General features: G+C 61.0%; 7 protein-coding genes across 7 annotated transcripts; all 7 read left to right on the forward strand.

The window, feature by feature from the left end:
* Window positions 1-27: 27 nt before the first annotated feature.
* LMJF_17_1310 (conserved hypothetical protein) lies at window positions 28-3,174 on the forward strand (the record flags this gene model as incomplete). The annotated part of the gene is made up of 1 exon (XM_001682336.1): window positions 28-3,174. The coding sequence occupies one exon, from the start codon at window positions 28-30 to the stop codon at window positions 3,172-3,174; it is 3,147 nt and encodes a 1,048-aa protein (XP_001682388.1).
* A 1,460-nt stretch (window positions 3,175-4,634) lies between these two features.
* Window positions 4,635-6,206, forward strand: LMJF_17_1315 (hypothetical protein; the record flags this gene model as incomplete). The annotated part of the gene is made up of 1 exon (XM_001682337.1): window positions 4,635-6,206. The coding sequence occupies one exon, from the start codon at window positions 4,635-4,637 to the stop codon at window positions 6,204-6,206; it is 1,572 nt and encodes a 523-aa protein (XP_001682389.1).
* Window positions 6,207-6,603: 397 nt separating this feature from the next.
* Window positions 6,604-8,376, forward strand: LMJF_17_1320 (conserved hypothetical protein; the record flags this gene model as incomplete). The annotated part of the gene is made up of 1 exon (XM_001682338.1): window positions 6,604-8,376. One exon carries the CDS (start codon window positions 6,604-6,606, stop codon window positions 8,374-8,376), a length of 1,773 nt encoding a protein of 590 aa, XP_001682390.1.
* A 2,985-nt stretch (window positions 8,377-11,361) lies between these two features.
* Window positions 11,362-12,087, forward strand: LMJF_17_1330 (conserved hypothetical protein; the record flags this gene model as incomplete). Its single annotated transcript, XM_001682339.1, has 1 exon — window positions 11,362-12,087. The coding sequence occupies one exon, from the start codon at window positions 11,362-11,364 to the stop codon at window positions 12,085-12,087; it is 726 nt and encodes a 241-aa protein (XP_001682391.1).
* Window positions 12,088-13,077: 990 nt separating this feature from the next.
* On the forward strand, window positions 13,078-14,001 carry LMJF_17_1340 (conserved hypothetical protein; the record flags this gene model as incomplete). Its single annotated transcript, XM_001682340.1, has 1 exon — window positions 13,078-14,001. The coding sequence occupies one exon, from the start codon at window positions 13,078-13,080 to the stop codon at window positions 13,999-14,001; it is 924 nt and encodes a 307-aa protein (XP_001682392.1).
* Window positions 14,002-14,802: 801 nt separating this feature from the next.
* On the forward strand, window positions 14,803-15,342 carry LMJF_17_1350 (conserved hypothetical protein; the record flags this gene model as incomplete). The annotated part of the gene is made up of 1 exon (XM_001682341.1): window positions 14,803-15,342. One exon carries the CDS (start codon window positions 14,803-14,805, stop codon window positions 15,340-15,342), a length of 540 nt encoding a protein of 179 aa, XP_001682393.1.
* A 1,803-nt stretch (window positions 15,343-17,145) lies between these two features.
* On the forward strand, window positions 17,146-18,654 carry LMJF_17_1360 (putative L-gulonolactone oxidase; the record flags this gene model as incomplete). The annotated part of the gene is made up of 1 exon (XM_001682342.1): window positions 17,146-18,654. One exon carries the CDS (start codon window positions 17,146-17,148, stop codon window positions 18,652-18,654), a length of 1,509 nt encoding a protein of 502 aa, XP_001682394.1.
* Between the last annotated feature and the right edge of the window lie 179 nt (window positions 18,655-18,833).

The following is an 18,833-nucleotide window of genomic DNA, read 5'->3' on the forward strand; positions in this document are numbered from 1 at the left end:
AGGCGGTCGTCGTCGTCTTCTGCGGCTATGCCTGCTCGGCACTCGCTGGCGTTGCCACTTTCGGCAGACTACGCGCACAACGAACGCGAAGGTTTCTCGTTCTTCTGCACCAGTGGCAGCCACGACAGCACGACAACTTTGGACCGCTACCTGGACGATCTGTGCGCGTTTCTGCGCAGTGCCCGGCTCATCCAGTCCCACCCGGACAACTACTTCCAGTTCATCCGCGGCGAGCGGTGGGCCGCGTCATCGGCGCACTTTGACAACTCCCCTGTCGAGGCGGAGGAGCTCGCGCACACGAAGGCGCTGCTGAGCGCCTTCATACCGCTCTTGAAGGGCGATGACGCCATGTCCAAGCTACGTGCGCTGGTTCGAGATGGTCCGCCGACAGACGCAGGGCAGTGCGCCGGCGTGCTGGCCGGAGACGTAGGCGCTTCGTCAACCTCGTGGTCGCCATCGAGCTCCTCTTCTCTCACCCCACTTCAGGAGTTCTACGCCGCCACGCGGCGCTTAATGCTGGGCCGTGCGCGCCGTGCCGAGAACGACGTCGCCAGTCTCACACTCATCACAGAGGCTGAGCGGCGGGCCATCGACCGCGACTCCTCCAGCGCACAGGCACGGCAACAGCACGAGCAGGATATACTCGACCTCGTCGTTTCGCAGGGCATGAGCCTGAAAAAGCAGCACGAGGTGCCCATCATGCGAATGACGATACGCGACTTAGTGCTGTGCTGTAACGCCGGCGTGGGGCGCACGTCTGCAGTGCAACTGCAGACCGGAGAGCAGGAGGATGTGAGAGGGGCGACCGGGAAGCACCGCTGTGGTGACGTTGCTCCAGTCCGCACAGTGATCAACATAGGCGAGGGAAAGGGCTACGTGTCGCGTGCAGTGTCTCTGTGCGATAATCTCCAGGTGGTCGGCCTCGACTGCAACCCCGCTCACAAGGAGCGTGCCGTGGAGCGCTTCGAATCGCTTGTGGAGACGAGCCTCTCCTCACGCGACGGGCGGCCCCGCGTCAATCTCCTGTACGAGCCGCGCGGCCACGTGGCGAGCATCGCCTGTCGGGTCGGGGAGAAGGTGGACTGGGAGTCGCTGCTGCATGGCCACGTCCGAACGTGCGCAGACCAGTGTTGCTTGCTCTCCAAGGGCTGCAGCGGCGACACGTGTTCGGCTGCGGGGTCTGTCGCAGAGGATCAAGGCGCAATCGCCGAGGACGACGCCGCTGCCTTGGCGCGCACTCGCGGCGACGATACGGTGAAGCTGGCCTGCCGAGTCTGCGGCAAAGTTGTCCGGCAAAATTCCACCACAGCCATCATGAAGCACGTCTACAAACATCTGCACGGCAGCATTGGGCCTAGAGCGGCCTCGAAGGAGGCGCATGCACTCGATAATGCGACGGAAACGTTGTCCCCACGACCGCCGCACCAGGTGCGCGTACCGGCGTTGACGGAGGTGCAGCAGTGGAACGCGTCGCTGCCCCAGCACACGTACGTGGCGAAGCTGACAGAGCACTTCTTCACTGTCACGGACGTCGAGACACGGCATCTCTCGAACCGAAACGATGCAGTGCTGCTCAAACGTGTCGCCGTTGACGGTGAGGGCGGTGCTGCTCTGCGGGGCAGCTCAAGTAAGGCCACGCCAAGGTACCTTACCTTGGCGCCCCGAGCACACGGTGAGGCGTGCGGTGACACAAGCGGGGCCCAACGGCGGCGGTCGCCGCCAGAGCGCGCGTCTGTCACGCTCGAGCCCGCCTACACTGCTCGTGGCTATCGCGTAGTGCTGCTGATGGCTGTGGAAGAGGCGACCGGGTCCAAAGAGCTTCACATGCTTTCGCCAACCCGCTCCAGCAGTCCGGTTGATGAAGGAGAGGCCCAAAGAGCAGTGGTGACGCCGCCGGCGCGCGAGCGTGACGCAGAGCCAGACCTGACCTCTTCCGCTGCCGGGCAACCACCCCAGATGTGGTCATACACGCAAGTGCTTGCCACCATTGTCGGCTACGACGGTGGCGTAGACAGCCACCAGGTGTGTGTCGACCAGGAAAGCAAGAAGCGCACGCTACGGCTTTATCGCCTGCGGGCGGGCGCCACAGCAGCGGCACAGGAGTGCGTGCTCGAGTCGACGGGCCGCCACGGTGGCGGCATTGCATGCGTAGGCAACTGGCAGCTGCCAGATGCGGGGACATGGGGCCGTGAGCGCGTTGCGCTCGTCTTGGCAGTACTGCCCCCTGCCCTTCCCTCCACACCTGTGGTGTGCGTGCCTAGCGTGCGGAACACTGTCCTCATTGGTCTGCACTCGTGCGGCGACTTGGGCTCCAACATGTGCCGCATCTTCCGCAGCAGCTCGGCACGTGGTCTGCTGCTCGTCAGCTGCTGCTGGCATGCACTGACGCCGCATGGCTTTCCGCTGAGTCGCGCACTGCAGCGCCGCGGCTTGACAACTAACAGCATCTCGCTCCTCCTTGCCACGCAGCCGCTGGATGCCTGGTCGACGGCCTCGCCCGAGGGCCACCGCAGCTCTGCCAAGCTGCTCTTCTTTCGCAGCCTCTTCAAGCTCCTGTGGAGACAGCTGGCAGAGACGTGGGAGGCAGGGCGGCGGGACGGCTCTGTGCCACGTCCTTCCGGCTGCGCACACACTGACACCTTGGGCGGCGATGACACGTGCGCGTTCCCGGACGTGCCGCCGTACCTCGAGCCTGCCTTTCTTCGACGAATCTCGCGCGACAAGGACACGCTGACCTTCACCCGATTTGTGCACGCCGTCGCCGCCGAGTACGTCTACTCCGAGTCTTCCAAGGACACCCCGTACACGCCGTGGAAGATTGGGCGGTGCTGCGCCGTGTGCCGAACGGCGCAGGAGGCGCACGCGCGGTACGTGCTTACGCGGCAGCGTCTGCCTGAGACGATGGGGGCAAACTTTGAACAGGAGCACTTCGCTTCCTTCCTCGGTCTGACCGTGCTGCGCATGTGGATGTGCCACCTGGTCGAGTCGCTGCTTCTCCTGGATCGCACCCTCTACTTGCATGAGGAGCTGTCCGAGCTCCATAGCCGTGCAGCAGCGGCACCTGCAGACGAGGCGGAGAGTAGCGCGGTAGCGCTTGTGCCGTTGTTCGACGGCGCCTTGTCGCCCCGCATGTATGGCATCCTTGCCCGTCGTGGCGGGTCGGCGTGCGCTTAAGACACCGCTCCTCGATTTTCCCTTCCCTCACAATGCGACCACACCCGTAGCGCCACTGGGCACTCGCATCGCAAACTCACGCGAGTTGCCATCACCGTGGCATCACCGCCTCTGAGGAATAACTCAGCGCTGCCGGTGGCACTGCCACTGGCAGAGTAAAGACCCACACAAAGTACAAAGAGAAATGAGACAGGCCTGACATTGCTGCAGGCGGAGGAGGTGGATCAGCGATGTCAAACCTGGCCTCCACTGTTCCATCCTCACTGCCCGGCATCTCGGATAGCGCCGTTGACGGCGTGGGGGAGGGATCCCCACTGCGGCCTTTGCCCTTCTTCTAGCCGTGATCTCTGTCTTATCGGACAGCAGAGGACGGCAACAGGGCGTGCACGGGCCACGTCGCGGAGGGCTGTGCCTCTGTGAGTGTGGACTCTCCTCTCGGCCAGGTGCTGCCTTCGCACCCTTCGCGCTCTTCTTTTTCATCTCCTGTTCTTCACCTCCGCTCCGCCTCTGCCCAGTTCGCGACGGCGCCGCCCGCCCGCCACGTGCGGTGTCGTAGCGTCGGAAAAGACGAGTGGGAAGAGGGCTCGCCGCGGGCGCAGTCACAGTGTGCGCCTTCGCCGTCTTGCTGTCTTTCCTCTTCTCTTCTCCTGCGTTGCGTGCCACATTGCTTGCAGCGTCCCCTCCCCTTCTTAACGATCCGATTCCGAAATCTGTGAGCGAGAGAGGGAGCGCGCGCCCACTCTAACCTTCTCCTCTCCGCACACCTCTGCTCTTCTTTCCTGAAGCTCATTGCCCTCTGTGCTAGTTCTCTGTGGATGTGGCAAGTGCGTAGGTGCTGGTGTGCTGCGAGAAGGCGTTCCTGTCCGACTCTGCCCGCGACGATCTGAGGCTGGATGGCTTGAGTGTGTGTGGAAGTGCCTCGCCTGGAGAAGCGCACATACACGCGTCGTGAGCCCCCGCGGAGCAGCTCGTGTGCCTTCTCGTTCACAGTCTCGTGGAGCGGAACACTGAGCCTCTTCGCGCTGCTGACGTCACCGCTGCAGATATAGTGCACCCAAGCGACAGTCGCGGCGGCAGCAGTGATGACTGCCATGCTATGGCTGGCTTGATCTTGCTTCCCCTTGATACTTCTGCGAAGACAGCCGGTGCATCACCTCGTCCATGTTACTTCCTGCTCGCTGGCGTGTTTTGGGGTGCAACGCCGCCGCGATACCAGACCGTCATGACGATGACCACAGAGATGGACGCTGCTGCGAGCACCGCCCTACACCGTGGCTATGTGTGTGTGTGTGTGTGGAGGGGTGACATCAGCCGGCTTTCATGCACACTTGAGTGACCTCCCGCTTGCGACGCCGAGTTGAACGCATTGCTGTCGTCGTCGAGCACGAGGTCGACTCCGGTAACCGCATCCACCGCGACTCTCCTCTTTCTTCCACAGCAACCACCACCAGAGGGGACAGATGCGACCGCAGAGGCACAGGCGTAGATGTACAGCCATGCCGTCGCTGACGTGTTGGCTTCACGTTTTTTTCATTCTCGTTTCGTTTGGCTTTCCTTTCGTGCACTGCCGTAGTACCATCGCTTCTCGGTTTCTCTGTCTTCCTATCCCCCTTCTGCTCCCTCAGCATGTTGGCTCGGTGTGTGTGTGTGTGTGTGTGTGTGTGCCGGACATTTTCGCTTTCGCCGCCACTCCCCTCTCTTCTCGTGCCACTCTAGTCGCACATAGGTGTGGCATGACATCTCCGCCCTTCCGCACTCACTCTCTGAACCCATCGCACGCCCACCCTCGGCGTCTCCTCCGCTCTCCTTTCCACCTGGTCAGATCGAGGAGACGTGTGCTGCACCGCTGCTTCGGCGCCGGCACGGCTGCATCGCTCGGGCCCCTCCCCCCTTTTACAAGAAACGAAAGAATTGCAGATGTGTTGCTTGGCCGTGTCTCCTTCGCTTGTGTTGCGCGCCGCTTCCCAGTCCACTTCTCTTGCGCCTCCACCCTCCTCTTCCCCCTCCTCCGGTCGCTCGTTCGCCCGTCCTCGGCGCACAGCTGCGTGTGCCCGCCACCGCCCACACCCTCCTCCACGGTCACATTATTGCCAAAGAGAGTTCTCCGGTTAGCCTCACCTCACTCCCCATCCTTCTCGTTCACACGGCATCCACTCAATACCCCTTTCCTCCCTTTTCCCTTGACACATTGGCACAGAGAGCGGTGGCTCGTGTACACAACGAGCGCGCAACTTGCCTCTGCTCTTCACCTCTCGGTAGCACCTTTCATTGGATACCCCACCTCTCTCTCCATCTGCTGTTTCTCTCTGCGTCTGCTGCTCACGCACCCCCTCTCCGAACGCGTGGGCAGCAACGTTGTCACACCCCGTTCACACCGCCAATCCCGCACGCGCTCTTCCCGCGAGGGGCGGCCGAACACAGGGAAGGCGAAAAGGTCGATCACGAACCACGAACAGGCCCCTCACCCCCTTCCCCCCTCCAACAACAGCAGCAAATTCAGAGAGGGAGGCCGTGACGGGGCCAACACGTGGAGGGAGCGAGCATCGACACACCCCCACCTTCGTTTCGTTATATCACACATCGTATATATCTATATCTATATACATATTTATTTCATTAAATTTTCGCGAGATTTTGTGCTTGCGTTTTTGTTTTGTCGTTGTCGTTGTTGCTTTGCATGTGATTGCTGTGGTTGTGGTTGTCGCTGGATATCTGTTCCGCTACTCTTCTTCGCCATCCTCCCCCTCTCTTTGTCCCTCCTCTTCTGCACTTTCACATCGTTGCCACAGAGCACCTTGTTCTTTCTCCCTTTCTCACTCGCTTTCCCTTGCGCTGCTCGTGTTGCGCGTGCTCTGGACGTTCTCCTCTCCACCCACTGTGCCCTCGTGATCCTCTCGCCAAGTGATACGTTTTTTTTTTTTCTTGTTTCTTGTTTTCGTTACCCCCCTCCCTCCCTCCCTCCCTCCCTCCCTCTTCCTGCTCGAGACAAGCAGCTGCGGGTCGTCGATCGCGCCGCCCTGACGCGTCACTGATTTGTGCGACAACACTCCGACAAGCAGAGACACACACTTGTTTCGTTTTGGCCACTTTTTTTTTTCGGTTTGTTTTCGCTGTTTTGCACGATTTCAGCTCGTCTTCTTTTCTTGCCTGCCGCTTCCCGCTTCTCTCTGCGCCTTCGCTGCTTGTTGTTTTTTTTCTTCCTCCCTCCTCCCCCCCCCCTTCCCCTTGCCCTTGCCCTCCCCCCTTCCCCTTCCCCTTCCCCTTGCCCTTCCCCTTCCCCTTGCCCCAACCACGCCGTTGCTGCTGTGATTGCCTGCCGCCGCCCCGCTCCGACTTTGTTGCCCTCTCTCTTGTGAACGCCGCAAGCAGCGCTCTCCACGAAAAAAAGCAAAACAAAACGGGAGAGACCAGAAGCTGCGTTCTGCCATCATGCAGCAGCAGCAGCAGCCATCCAGTAATTCCTGGCGCGGTGCCAGCCGCGTCGGGTCTGTCAAGTATGCTCATTCGCCATACGCTTACCGCACCAACGTAGATGATGCCTGCTTCAGTCCATTGAGCGATCAGGGAGGTCGTCATGAGTCGGCAAGCCTCCCAGTGTACCTTAGCCCCAGGTCGTTTAGCGCGAGCGCGTCGATGCATGAGTTGCCTGGGAGCCACGTGCTGCAGGGCACGCAAAATGAAGGCAGCGGGCAGCAGCTCTCGCAGCCAAGCACCCCACTAAGCCGATCCAGTGGCGTGCAGGAGTACTCGCAGCCGATTCAGGTCGGCTCCGCCCCAAACGTGCACCCGCGGTACCGCCGCAGAATGCAGAGTCCCATCACCTATGGCGGCAGCATCGACAGCGGTAGTCTCAGCGGCTTCCCCAACACACCACCTAGCAGCCTGCCTCCTCGGTCTTCCTTCATGCCGCGCGACGACAGCGGGAGCACGTTTGCTGGCGGCGAGTCCGCGCCAGTACGAGGGCACAACGACCCTTACCAAATGAATGCCAACGCCGGTCGCTCCTCTCCACGGTACCGGCTGCAGCTCTCCGCTAGCTCTCGCGATGCCGCCGCTGAAGTTGAGAGTCGATCGCAGTCGCCGAATCCTCACTACACCGCGCACGGGACGCCGCCCCCGCCACCACCACTGCCGGTCGGCGCCTCTGTTCCCCAGTATGGTGCGCGGACGTCCAGCCAGCACACATCGCCAACACACGCGAATGGGGCGGCCGCCTCAAGTTACGCCCCCACGGGCTTCTCAGTGCCGCTGAAGATGGTCTCTGTCAGCAACGGAGGCAGCGGCAGCTACCACGGATCCCTCGGTGGCCGAGGCGGCTCGCAGTCACCCAGCTACGGAGATCCGAGGGCTAATCACCCCTTCCCTTCGACGATGAGCGGCAGCAACGGTGCACCACCGCTGGCGTTCGCCGCCGCAATGAAACAGCAGCAGCATCAAAGCAGCTCCTTCCAGACAAGCAACTACCACGGTCAAGCCAGAAGTGGCGCCTACCTTGCCTCGACTCCGTTTGGTGGCCCAGGGATGAGCGGTGGATCCGCCGGGGTGACGCACCGAGCGGAGGCTCCCCATTTCAGTGATTCGTACGACACAAACACAAAGACTGTGACCACCATGGCGGACGAGACGATGTCGTTCTCCAGCAAGTCGAGCAGCAGTGCGAGTAGCATCCGCGATGACCTGCCGCTCTGTCCCAACGATGACGCGTGTACGCTGATTAACGATCGCAAACACCAGAAGAAGTTCGCCCACACATGTCGACTGCTCCCCTGTTATCACGGACACGTCGCCCGCCACGCGAAGCTTTTTAGGCACTCTCCAGGGCAGGTGTCACTGCCGGAGGGTGTCTCTGCCAACATGAAGGTATCTAGCCACGCCTTGGCTAGCGTGAACTTTAGTACCATCAGCCCAGAGGCGCCGAATGCGTACCGCATCTACGTGTCGCACGGCAATATGAGCTACGAGATTTTTGGTGACTGGGCCTCGGTGAAGGTGCATACGTTCAAGCGGTACCTGCATCAGGTGTACCACATTGCCCCGAGCGCGCAGGTCCTGTCGGTTGTGAAGACGGGCAAGGTAATGGACGACGACATCAACACCGTGAAGGGCTTCGGCATTGAGGAGGACTCAGTTGTCCAGCTGCACAGCAACATTGAGGACACCACCGTTCCCGGGCGCATCGGCATTTCCCTCGACGATCTATAGATGCCGTTGGCGCATGCACACTGTACACGCATAAAGATGCACATGCACATCCATACCCTCGCTCGCACACGCGAGGAGCCATTGGGGAGCGGCAGAGGGCGAAAGGAGGCGGCAACTGCGGTGTGACATGGGAACGTCCACAGCCGCACTGGCATAGGAGAAAGAGGGAACCACGCGTTCCAGCTCGTGCAGTGTGTGTGTGTGTGTGTGTGTATGTTGTGCGGAGACGGTGCACTTCAGAGGCTTCGGCGCATTGTACGGAGTGTTGTACTTGCTGGCCGTATCGCATGGATGCGCGTGCGCACACACAAAGCACACGAGCATAACAGCAACCGAGCAACAACAATGTCCTGTGCGCACATCTGTATATATGCGTGTGTATATATGTATATATATATGTGTGTGTGTGTATATCTATATCTATATCTATATATCTATACATATGTATATTTGTGTGTGCAGACGTGCATGTGGCGTATACACGGGTACACGCATATATGTATATATATATATATATGTATATATATATATACATATATATATATATAGATAGGCGTATATGCGTTTACGTGCGTGTGTATATATATATATATAAATGTGTGTGTGGGCTGGCCCATATGTTTGCCTTTAATTTTTTTTTTTGTTGTTGTCTACGTTAGGCATCGATGTTTGCTCTTTTCAATTGTTAGTTTATGTTACTGATCGCTCTCTCGTTATGTTCGCGTGCGCGAGAGTGATTGATGGCGTCTCGCAGCCTCTGTCGCTTACCCTTCGCCATGCTTCCTGCATCTCCTGCATCTCCTGCATCTCCTGCCCCCTCTGTGCGCGCGTGCGTGCTCGGATCCGTGGCACATCCTACGGTTATTATTGCGTTGTCCACGTTGTTCGCGTTTGCTTCCGTCTTTGCGGATCGCGGTGATGTGCCTTTTTCTGCATAGGCGTGTGTATATATATATAGATATCTATGTATGTATGTATGTATGTGTGTAGATCTGCATGTATGCGTATATATGCAGGTGTATACACATGTGTCTATGTCTCTCTGTCTGCCCCAGCGTGCGCATGCTTCCTTCTCTCTCTGTCGAGTCTACATTGTTTGCGCGAGGCCTCACAGCTTCTCGGCCATCTCCTCATCTCTGCGTGCTCCATGCACAGGTGCAGGAGGGGTGGGGGCTCACGCGCGCACCATTCGTTTCCATCCACGGGGACAGGGACGGTGGTGTGAGACACGGAACGGCAAACGATGCGAGAGGCACTTGTACACACGTGCAGATGTGCGTGCAGGATGGATGTCGAAGGCAAGGCACGGGTGGAGGGTAAGCGGAGTGGATGCTGTGCACCAAGCGACTCATCGGCTGTTTCGCCTTGCCTCCCTCGTTATCGTTGTTGTGCTCCTCTCAGCAACAGATGACGAGCGGCATTGCCGCGTGTTTGTGCGTGTTGTTTGGGCACTTGAGCTCTGAGTAAACCTGACCAACACCGCGAATGCGTTCTCCGCATCACTAGCTGCTCTTCCCATTCTCCCGTGCCCCTTCGCTCACGTGAAGCGCGCCTTCGGCACTCCACACCATGGTTGTCAATCATCTCCGTAAGCCTGCTATATTCTTTCTATTGTCTGTGGTTGGTGCTTGTGTGTGCACCTTTATAACGGAGGGGCACCGCCTCTCGGTGCGTGGCATCTGAGGGTCCCGCACCCAGCTCTCCGTGTGGACGGCGGCCGAGCAGCCCCCCCTCCCCCTCCTCTATGCCTGCCAAATGCCGAACCGCCTGCGGCGCGGACATGGCCCAGCGCCGACGACGTGTGGGAGGGAGGTCGGGGCGCTGTGCCGGTCGCGACCGGCGACCGCGGCGACGCCTGCGCGGCCCATGTGATGGGCCGCGTGGCGAGCGTGGCTGGGGCGCCTCTGTCCCTCGGCCCTCGCGCGGCCCGCCGGTGCGTGGGGGGATCCCGCGTGCCGCCCCGAGGGACGCACCGTGTGGCGCGCGGCGTGACGGGGGCTGGTGCGAGGCGACGTGCGGGGCGGGTGGTGGGTGGGTGGAGCTTGCGGCAGGGGGTCGTGCTCTCCGGTGCCTGAGCCGGCGCATTGCTGGAAGGCGTGTGTCCAGGGCTGCGTCGCACGACGCGATGGGTGGCCTGCGGCAGGGCCGGTGGGGTGCGGAGTTGAGTCTCACCTCGTGTTGAATGGCAGAGGGAGCGGCCACACGTTGAGTAAAGAAAACGTAATATAAGTGATGCAACAGCGGAGGAACAGTGACCGCCCCTTGCGGGCTGTTCCGTCTCTATGCAGAAATGAAAGATGTGAGAGATACAGAAGCAGGAACAGATGGACGACAACCTCGTCGATGTGATGGCCCCTCGGTATTCCTTGTCGCTTGCTATCGTGCGCGTTGAGAGGGATTTCAAGAAGCTGGTACGACATGGGCGCACATATATGGTGGCACGCGCACCTGCGGGAGTGGCCGATACTCGCTAACTGGCGCGTGGTTTGACACGGATCACGTTGGCCGTCTTGCGTGGCTCTGTATGCTAGAGTAGCTACACGACTAAATCGGTGGCGCATCTGCCGACGAGGGACGACCGGTGCAGCGCACCGATTCACCCCCCCCTCTTTTCTCCTGGCAAACTCCTCGCGGGGCCGCAAATCGGGCTCGCCGCAGCCAGCGATGCGCTTTCGTTCTCTGTGCTGTGGTTTCAGTAGAGCTGCTCTCCCTCCCTTTTCCAATCCTCGTGCTTGTGCATCGTGTACCCTCTGAGTTTTTGTCTGCCTGTGGGGCGGCTCCGCCCGCCACTTCTACTGTGCGGGCATTGCACCGCTCACTGGCCGGCAGGGTGTGAGAATCGCTACTCCGGCACCGTCGCCCCGACCAGCCCCTTGGGCTGGTGCTGCGAGATAAAGATCACGGCATCTGCGCCAGCCGAGCCGCCAAAGAAGTCATCACAGCTGCCACATCAACCACAGATCGTGGTGATCGGGGTGCGTCGGCATGCCTGGACTTGGCAGCCTGTGGCGATGGCTGCGAGGAGAACCGGCGATCCCGGGCGTCGTGTACAGTGATCAGCTGCAGAACATCAGGGAGGAATTCGAGCGCCAGCAGAGTATTCGGTGGGCTGGCAACTTGCGCAACGTGCGGCTCGAGTCGGCGCCGGATCTCATCGTGCGCACCAGCAGCAGCTCTGCCGCGCTACCTGGCCCAGAGGAGGAGCCGTACACCTACTGGGAGCGCATTGGCCTGGTGCCGGTGCACCCGTCGCGTGTGAGAGCGAGGCAGTATTACCACCCTATCACGGACTTCGCCCTGTACGACTACGATGAAGTCTCTCCAGAGGAGAAGGAGCTGACAGCGAAGTGGATGGCACGCGTTATGGAATTCAACGGTGCCACGCCTGCCGGCATCCTGTGTGCGGCGGGTTGCCTCGTGCTACCGTTGCACACGGTCTACCGAATGCCGCTTCTCGTCGCGGCTGGCATCACCGGCATGGCGGTGGAGGTGACACGGGCGTATATGGCGGCCTCGCAGCAACGACAGGACTTGGACGACTTCCTGCTGGCGAAGGAGATATGGTATATAAAGAATGTGGAAACCTATCAGCTCGGCATCCCACGCATCCCCCGCGGGCGTGAGCGGGAGTACCAGCAGTACGTCGATGGGGGGGCGCTCATGCAGTTGCAGGAGCTCCCTGAGGAGCTGGCGCGTGATTTGCACTGTTGAAGATGGAGTCGCATGGGTGTCTATTCCGTTCATATGCGCTTCCACGCTCACTGGTGAACTGGCGGAGTGGGTGCTGTGTCAAGGCGCATATCGTAACGCGTGTCTTGGTGTTTTGCGTGCCCGTGCTCGATGTCACGAGAAGGATCTGCCTTGCCTTCCGAGAAGATGGTGGGGGAGTGCAGCGCCAACAGACGGAGAAAGGACTACGCGTGGAGAGTTCCCAACCAGAGACTGCGTGCACGCTGTGCTCAGCCTGAGAGCTAGACAACGGAGCGTTGCCCTTGTTGTTGCCACATTTAGCTCTCTCCCTCCCCCCCGCACGCATCACGCAGGGCGCTGCTGCCTCCGCGCTTCGAGCGGCTGATTTCGACCATTATGCGTCTCTACTCGAGTGCTCACAACCTCCTTCTGCCCCCTCTTCGTGCCTACTCTGCCATCGAATAAATGGACAAGGCGAGCTGATAACGTCCGCCACGCTGTGCCAGCGCCGAGAAGTCGTGGACGAGGCGGGACGACGGCATGATCACGTCCGCAACGGCAACCTCGACTAATCATTCCGCACAGCTCTCTACGGCCCCCTTGCTGAGGACACACAGCGACACACAAACCATCGGCAGCCGACGCGGAAGAAAAAAGAACACGGCTGCTCACGCACATACTCCAGCGGAGCACGACGGTCGGAATCCCACGCCGCGAGCCACACTCGTCAAACTTGTACCACCTCTTGCCGCCTCCACTACGCAAAGCCAAAGAGAAAAACGCCTTTTCCCCCGCGCATGTCGCGAGCACTGCTTGGTGTTCGAACTCGTGGCATGAACACACTCAGTGTGCGTGTGTTGCGTGTGCTTCTCCGGTTGTGATCTTGCTCCATCGACCCGGTTGGCGGGAGTGGACAAGAGGAGTGAAGGTGGAGTGTGGCGACCACGTCACGCACACCGACAGCTTGGGAGAGCAGAGAGCGAGGGGACAGGGCCGTAGAAGAGTCGGCAAATGCCGCCTTCAACTGCCGCCCCCTATGCGCTTCGAACGGACAAGCTAAAGCCACTGGAGGGCTACGTGGCTGGTTGCTCTGTCTCGCCCGCGGAAGTGGCATCGCAGGTCGCATCCTCACTGCAACCGGTAGTTCTCGCTATCTGCGGAAGCTTCAACCCTATCCACAACGCGCATCTGAAGCTTTACGACGCCGCAAAGCGATCCGTGGATGGCGCTGATGGCCGTGTGGTTCTCGGCGGGTTTCTCTCCCCTGTCGGCGACGCCTACGGAAAACCAGGCTTGCGTAGCGCGGCGGATCGTGTGCACATCATGAGGAAGGCCCTTTGCCACCACCCCGACCTCAATGTCGACACGTGGGAGTGCCAGCAGCCCGTGTACATGCGCACCTTCTTCGTACTGCAAGCGCTGGAGGAGCATATCAACGCGTGGTACGCCGAATCTGAGCCGGCAGCCGTGGAGTGGCTGGCCTCGCATGACCGCCGCGTACGAGTTGCTTTCGTGTGTGGCGCCGACCTCTTCTCTTCGTTTTGGATCCCCGGCTGCTGGCAGCTGCGTCTGCTGCGGCAACTCCTCGATTCATTCCATCTGGTTGTCGTCCACCGTGACGGTGGTCGAGGCTGCGTCAGAGGCGCCGATGACTTCGCACATGTCTGCCAGACGGCGCCGCTGCTGTCGGAGACGGCGGAGGGCGGAGAGAAGATTGAGATCGACATGTCCCAATACACGTTTACGTTCGCGACATTCTCCGCGCCGGACGACACGTCATCTACAGCCGTGCGGGCTGCGGCGATGGAGCTTGCAAGGACGCCGCAGGGCGATGCGGTGACGCGCGCAGCTCTGCAGTCGCGTCTCCGCGCCATGCTGCCCGAGGCTGCCGTGCAGTCGGTGGTGGAGCTCTACGGAAAGGTGTTGACGTCCTGAGATGACACGCCGTGAGGAAAGAAGGCCGAGGCCGCGGAGAGCCGAGTGTGGAGTCCGCCTTGTAGCAGGCGTCGCGGCAGCTCAGTGCAGCACTCGCGGACACGCCTCTTCCCCAATGCAACCCTCACCTTTTGGGTCTATAGTCTGGTGCATGCGTGTTTCTAGCCCGTCTTGTACCGTCTCTTCAGAGAACGCATTATATCGCAAGCGTGGTGCGATACGGTGCGCAGCAAGTGGGTCATGGCCGCCTCGGCGGCGAGGCGAGTGCGCGATCGCCAGCCCTGCTGCTCGTCCCTGTCTGTGGTTTCAACGCACACATTCGCTACACATCCCTTTCGGACAAGACGCATCCCACGCGGGGTCGTTGCCGGCTCACCATTCGTGACTGTCTCTCCCTCTCGGCACAGGATCCACTGTAGCTTTCAGCGGCCCTGCGTGCCCTTGACCTCTTCCCCGCTGCTATGTCACTGCCTTCCCTCCCCCTCTCTTCCTCTCACTGGCCATCTTGTGCGCCCCTCGCTCTGGATCGTTTCGCGCAACACCGGAGCCGTGTGCGACAGCATGGGCGCAGCGGCTTACCTCGCCCGTTTTCTTCTCGTTCTCCTCCCTGTTTGGAGACGACGGCTTTCGTTTTTATGCACGCACCAGCATCCTGGACCCGCGCGGACAAGAGGCACGCCAATGACCGAGGTGCTGTCACCTCTTGCCCCCTCCAGCGTGGTGGAGTCGTCCCGCAGCTGTAGGACTCCGTGCCGGCGAGCGCGCATCGCCTCCTTCTTCTCGCGTCTCCGCTCAAGGATGATGCCTGAGCATGACTGGAGCGGTGGCGTTCTGGCGGTCGTTGTGCTGCTCGTCGCCACCGCCTGCGGTGTCATCTCGGGCTGCGACGTCTGCGGCGTTTCTGTGGCGAAGCGGGTGATGGCGCCGAGCGACCGGCCTGACGGGGGTGTTCCGGAGGCCACTGCGGTAACATCATCGGGATCCACAGCGACGGCGACGCCGATGCTCGAGCTTGACGACCATCTGCGAGGTGCAGCAACGGGGAAGGCCGATACGTACGTGGAGGAGTTCTACCAGGCGGCCGGTCACTTGCGGTGCCCGCAGCCGCAGCGTCACACACAGGAGGAGGTGGCGCGGCACAGGACGAAGGATGACTTGTGGATTGTGGTTGACGGAAACGTGCTGAACGTGAGCGCGTTTGTCCCGCACCATCCTGGCGGGGACGTGCTACTGGACGGCGTCGGTGGGCAGGACATGGCGACGGTGTTCGCCTACTTCCACGACCCCTCGACTGTCCGACTCTTGGTGAGCTTCTGCATTGGTCGCCTCCTGTTGCAGTGAGGTAAGCAAGCACAGGCGGGCGTGCCGCTGCGCCGGTCGCGTTCTCGCCTCTCGCTCCTGCTTTCGCAGATGATACGAAGAGGAGGCACCAAGAAGGCGTTGCCTGCATCTTCCCGCGTGCCGACACCTCTTCCTCGCCTCCTTTCCGTTGGTGACTCGGTGGACTTCAGCTGAGCCACGCGCACACCCCCTGCCTCTACCGGCAAGAGAAAGAAAGAGGCGTTCTATACAGCCACCTCGAACTTTTCCCTTCACCCTCCCCACGACGCCTGACAAGCGCACCAGGAAGGTGACCACACACCACGGTGTAGCCGGTCTGCCAAGTGCATCACTCGCGGTGAGCTGGAGCTCGGCGTCCTCCTCCTCCTTCCGATAACGCTTTCGTTGGGTTCAATAAAGCTCCCAGCATTGCCTCCAGCATGGAGGCTGTGCTCCAAGTGAGCCTTTATCTCCGTTGCTACACCTACCGCCCTACGTGATTCAGGAAGGGTTGACGCGCATGCGTCTGTTGCTGTAACGCCACCAGCGACCTCACCCAACTCTCTGCGGTTCTCTCCTCACCTTTTCTGTGCTCGTATCGTTGCTGCGCAGCGGTGTTCTCTTGTTTCTCTAACCCCCCTCGAGCACCCCCTGGCAGTCAAACGCGTTGGTGCTGCCGCAGCTCGATCACGCACATGCATGTCGGCGGCGCTTCATCTCTGTTTTGGTCTCTGGAACGACTGCACATATGCAGCATCAGCTTGCTTGCCGACTTCAGATTTCTGCTCCCTCTCTCCCCATGATGACGGCGGGGGCACAGACACACACATACACACACACACACACCGCCTCTCGGTGCGTGGCATCTGAGGGTCCCGCACCCAGCTCTCCGTGTGGACGGCGGCCGAGCAGCCCCCCCTCCCCCTCCTCTATGCCTGCCAAATGCCGAACCGCCTGCGGCGCGGACATGGCCCAGCGCCGACGACGTGTGGGAGGGAGGTCGGGGCGCTGTGCCGGTCGCGACCGGCGACCGCGGCGACGCCTGCGCGGCCCATGTGATGGGCCGCGTGGCGAGCGTGGCTGGGGCGCCTCTGTCCCTCGGCCCTCGCGCGGCCCGCCGGTGCGTGGGGGGATCCCGCGTGCCGCCCCGAGGGACGCACCGTGTGGCGCGCGGCGTGACGGGGGCTGGTGCGAGGCGACGTGCGGGGCGGGTGGTGGGTGGGTGGAGCTTGCGGCAGGGGGTCGTGCTCTCCGGTGCCTGAGCCGGCGCATTGCTGGAAGGCGTGTGTCCAGGGCTGCGTCGCACGACGCGATGGGTGGCCTGCGGCAGGGCCGGTGGGGTGCGGAGTTGAGTCTCACCTCGTGTTGAATGGCAGAGGGAGCGGCCACACGTTGAGTAGAGAATGCATCCCTCTGTCTTGGCTTCGTGCTCTGCCAGCGGCCGCTCGCAGCGACTCTTGCTCACTGGGTCGCCGTGCCTTTGCCGCTCTTATGCAGGTGCATGTCGCCACTTGATTGATCCTCTGGCGATATCTCGGCTGGCTGCCACGTCTGCTGTACCACTGCCGCTGTTCCTCGCACCCACCTTTCTTTCTTTGCGCCCCTCTTCTATCGCTCTACTCGCCCTGCATTGCCCTCCCACTCTGTCGGAGCCTCGTTGCGTGTGGGCAGTGACGAAGATTTCCGGCACTTGTGTGCCGTCTCGCTATTTGGAGTCCCGCTGTCCGCCTATGGGCTGCTGCGGTCAAGCGTGCTGCCCTCTCCGCCCTGCCGTATCCGCCCATCTCACACCCGTTCTGTCACTCGTGCATTGTACCTTGACCAATGTCTGCTCATTCTGCGGCCCGTCGGTGGACGAACCTTGCTGGCATCGGCTCCTGCCACCCGAGGCACCACCATTACCCCACCAGTACCAAAGAAGTGCAGGATGCTGTCGAGCTGGTGCGTTCCCAGAACGGCAAGTGCCGCGTTGCGGGAGCCGGCAAGAGCCCGAACACAGCCACCTTCACCAATGAGCACCTGATTCACATGGAGCGCATGAACCGCATCTTGTCCATTGACACCGTCGCGCACACCATCACGTGCGAGGCGGGGGCGGTTATGGAAGAGGTGATGAGGTCGGTCGACAAGGTGGGTCTCATGGTGCGCTGCGTGCCATCCTACGTCCGGACTACTGTCGGCGGCTGCATCGCCACGGCTACGCACAGCAGCGGCATCCAATGCCATTGTCTCTCGGACTATGTGCGAGGGTTGAAGATCGTGGACGGCTGCGCCCAAATTCGGACGCTGGTCGCAGGCAAGGACGACGCGGAGCTGCGGCTGGCCGCCTGCCACCTCGGCGTGATGGGCATTGTCACGGAGGTCACGCTGGAGGTGCAGCCGCGGATTCAGTGGAAGTTAGTAAGTCAGCCGCTGCTCATGAAGGATGCAACGAACGCTGCGCTGGTTGCGGAGAAGGTGAAGTCGACCGAGTACTACCGGTGGTGGTGGGTGCCACATACGGACGGCTGCTACGAGTCCTACGGCAGAGTCGAGAGCACGACGGGCATATCCGCGCTGCCCCCGCTTCCCGACGCGCTCACTGCGCAGGACGACGCGCCTGTGCAGCTGTCCCCTGCTGCTTTGCAGGAAGAAAGCCGCACCAACGAGAGCGCAGAGCGCGCCGGCGACCGCAGCATCTCTCTAATCGTGAAGAGTGCCCTCAAGTACATTGCGACGGACTTTGTGCGGCATCAGGTGGTTGAGTGCAGTCTGTATGCGGCATGCCTGTGCCCGGCTATTCAGCCGTACGTAAACAAGGCGTATCGACGGGCCTTCTTCTCGGCCCCTCAGGTGCAGCGCGGGTCGGCACTCGAGTGCTTCACCTTCGACTGCCTCTTCAAGCAGTGGGCCAACGAGTGGGCTATCGATGCCTCGCGGGCTGTGGAGGCGTTCAACCGACTGCGGGACATGATCGACCGTGAGGGCATGCTCCTGCACTTCCCCGTCGAGTTCCGTTTCACGGCGCCGGATGTGTCGGACATGTCTCCCGCCGTGGGGCGGCCAACATGCTGGATTGGCGTGGTCATGTACCGTCCCTACGGGCAGGAAGCGCGCGACACGCGCCGTTGCTACGACGGCTTCTGCCGCGTGATGGAGGAGATGGGTGGCCGTCCACACTGGGCCAAGTACTACGACTGGGGACATCGCGAGATAACGGCGACCTACGGCGACCACTGGGAGCGATTTCTGGCGCTGCGTCGCAGGATGGACCCCGACGACATCTTTGTGAACGGGTGGTTCCGCAACCTTATGTCGCCCGACCGCGTGAACAGCACCGCGTGCACGCCGTAAACAGACCTGGTACCTAAGATTTTGTGCGTGCGAACGTTTGTGTGCAGCAAAGGCTGCCTGCGGCCTCGTGCCCACCACTATCGCTTCTCACCATCAAGGAATTTGCAGAGCAGCTCTCTCATCTCTTCGATCTTTCTCACCCGAGAACACACACGCCTGTCTAATGGTATACGGCGGTG

The sequence above is a fragment of the Leishmania major genome, chromosome 17 (assembly GCF_000002725.2).
Source record: "Leishmania major strain Friedlin complete genome, chromosome 17".
Classification (NCBI taxonomy): domain Eukaryota; phylum Euglenozoa; class Kinetoplastea; order Trypanosomatida; family Trypanosomatidae; genus Leishmania; species Leishmania major.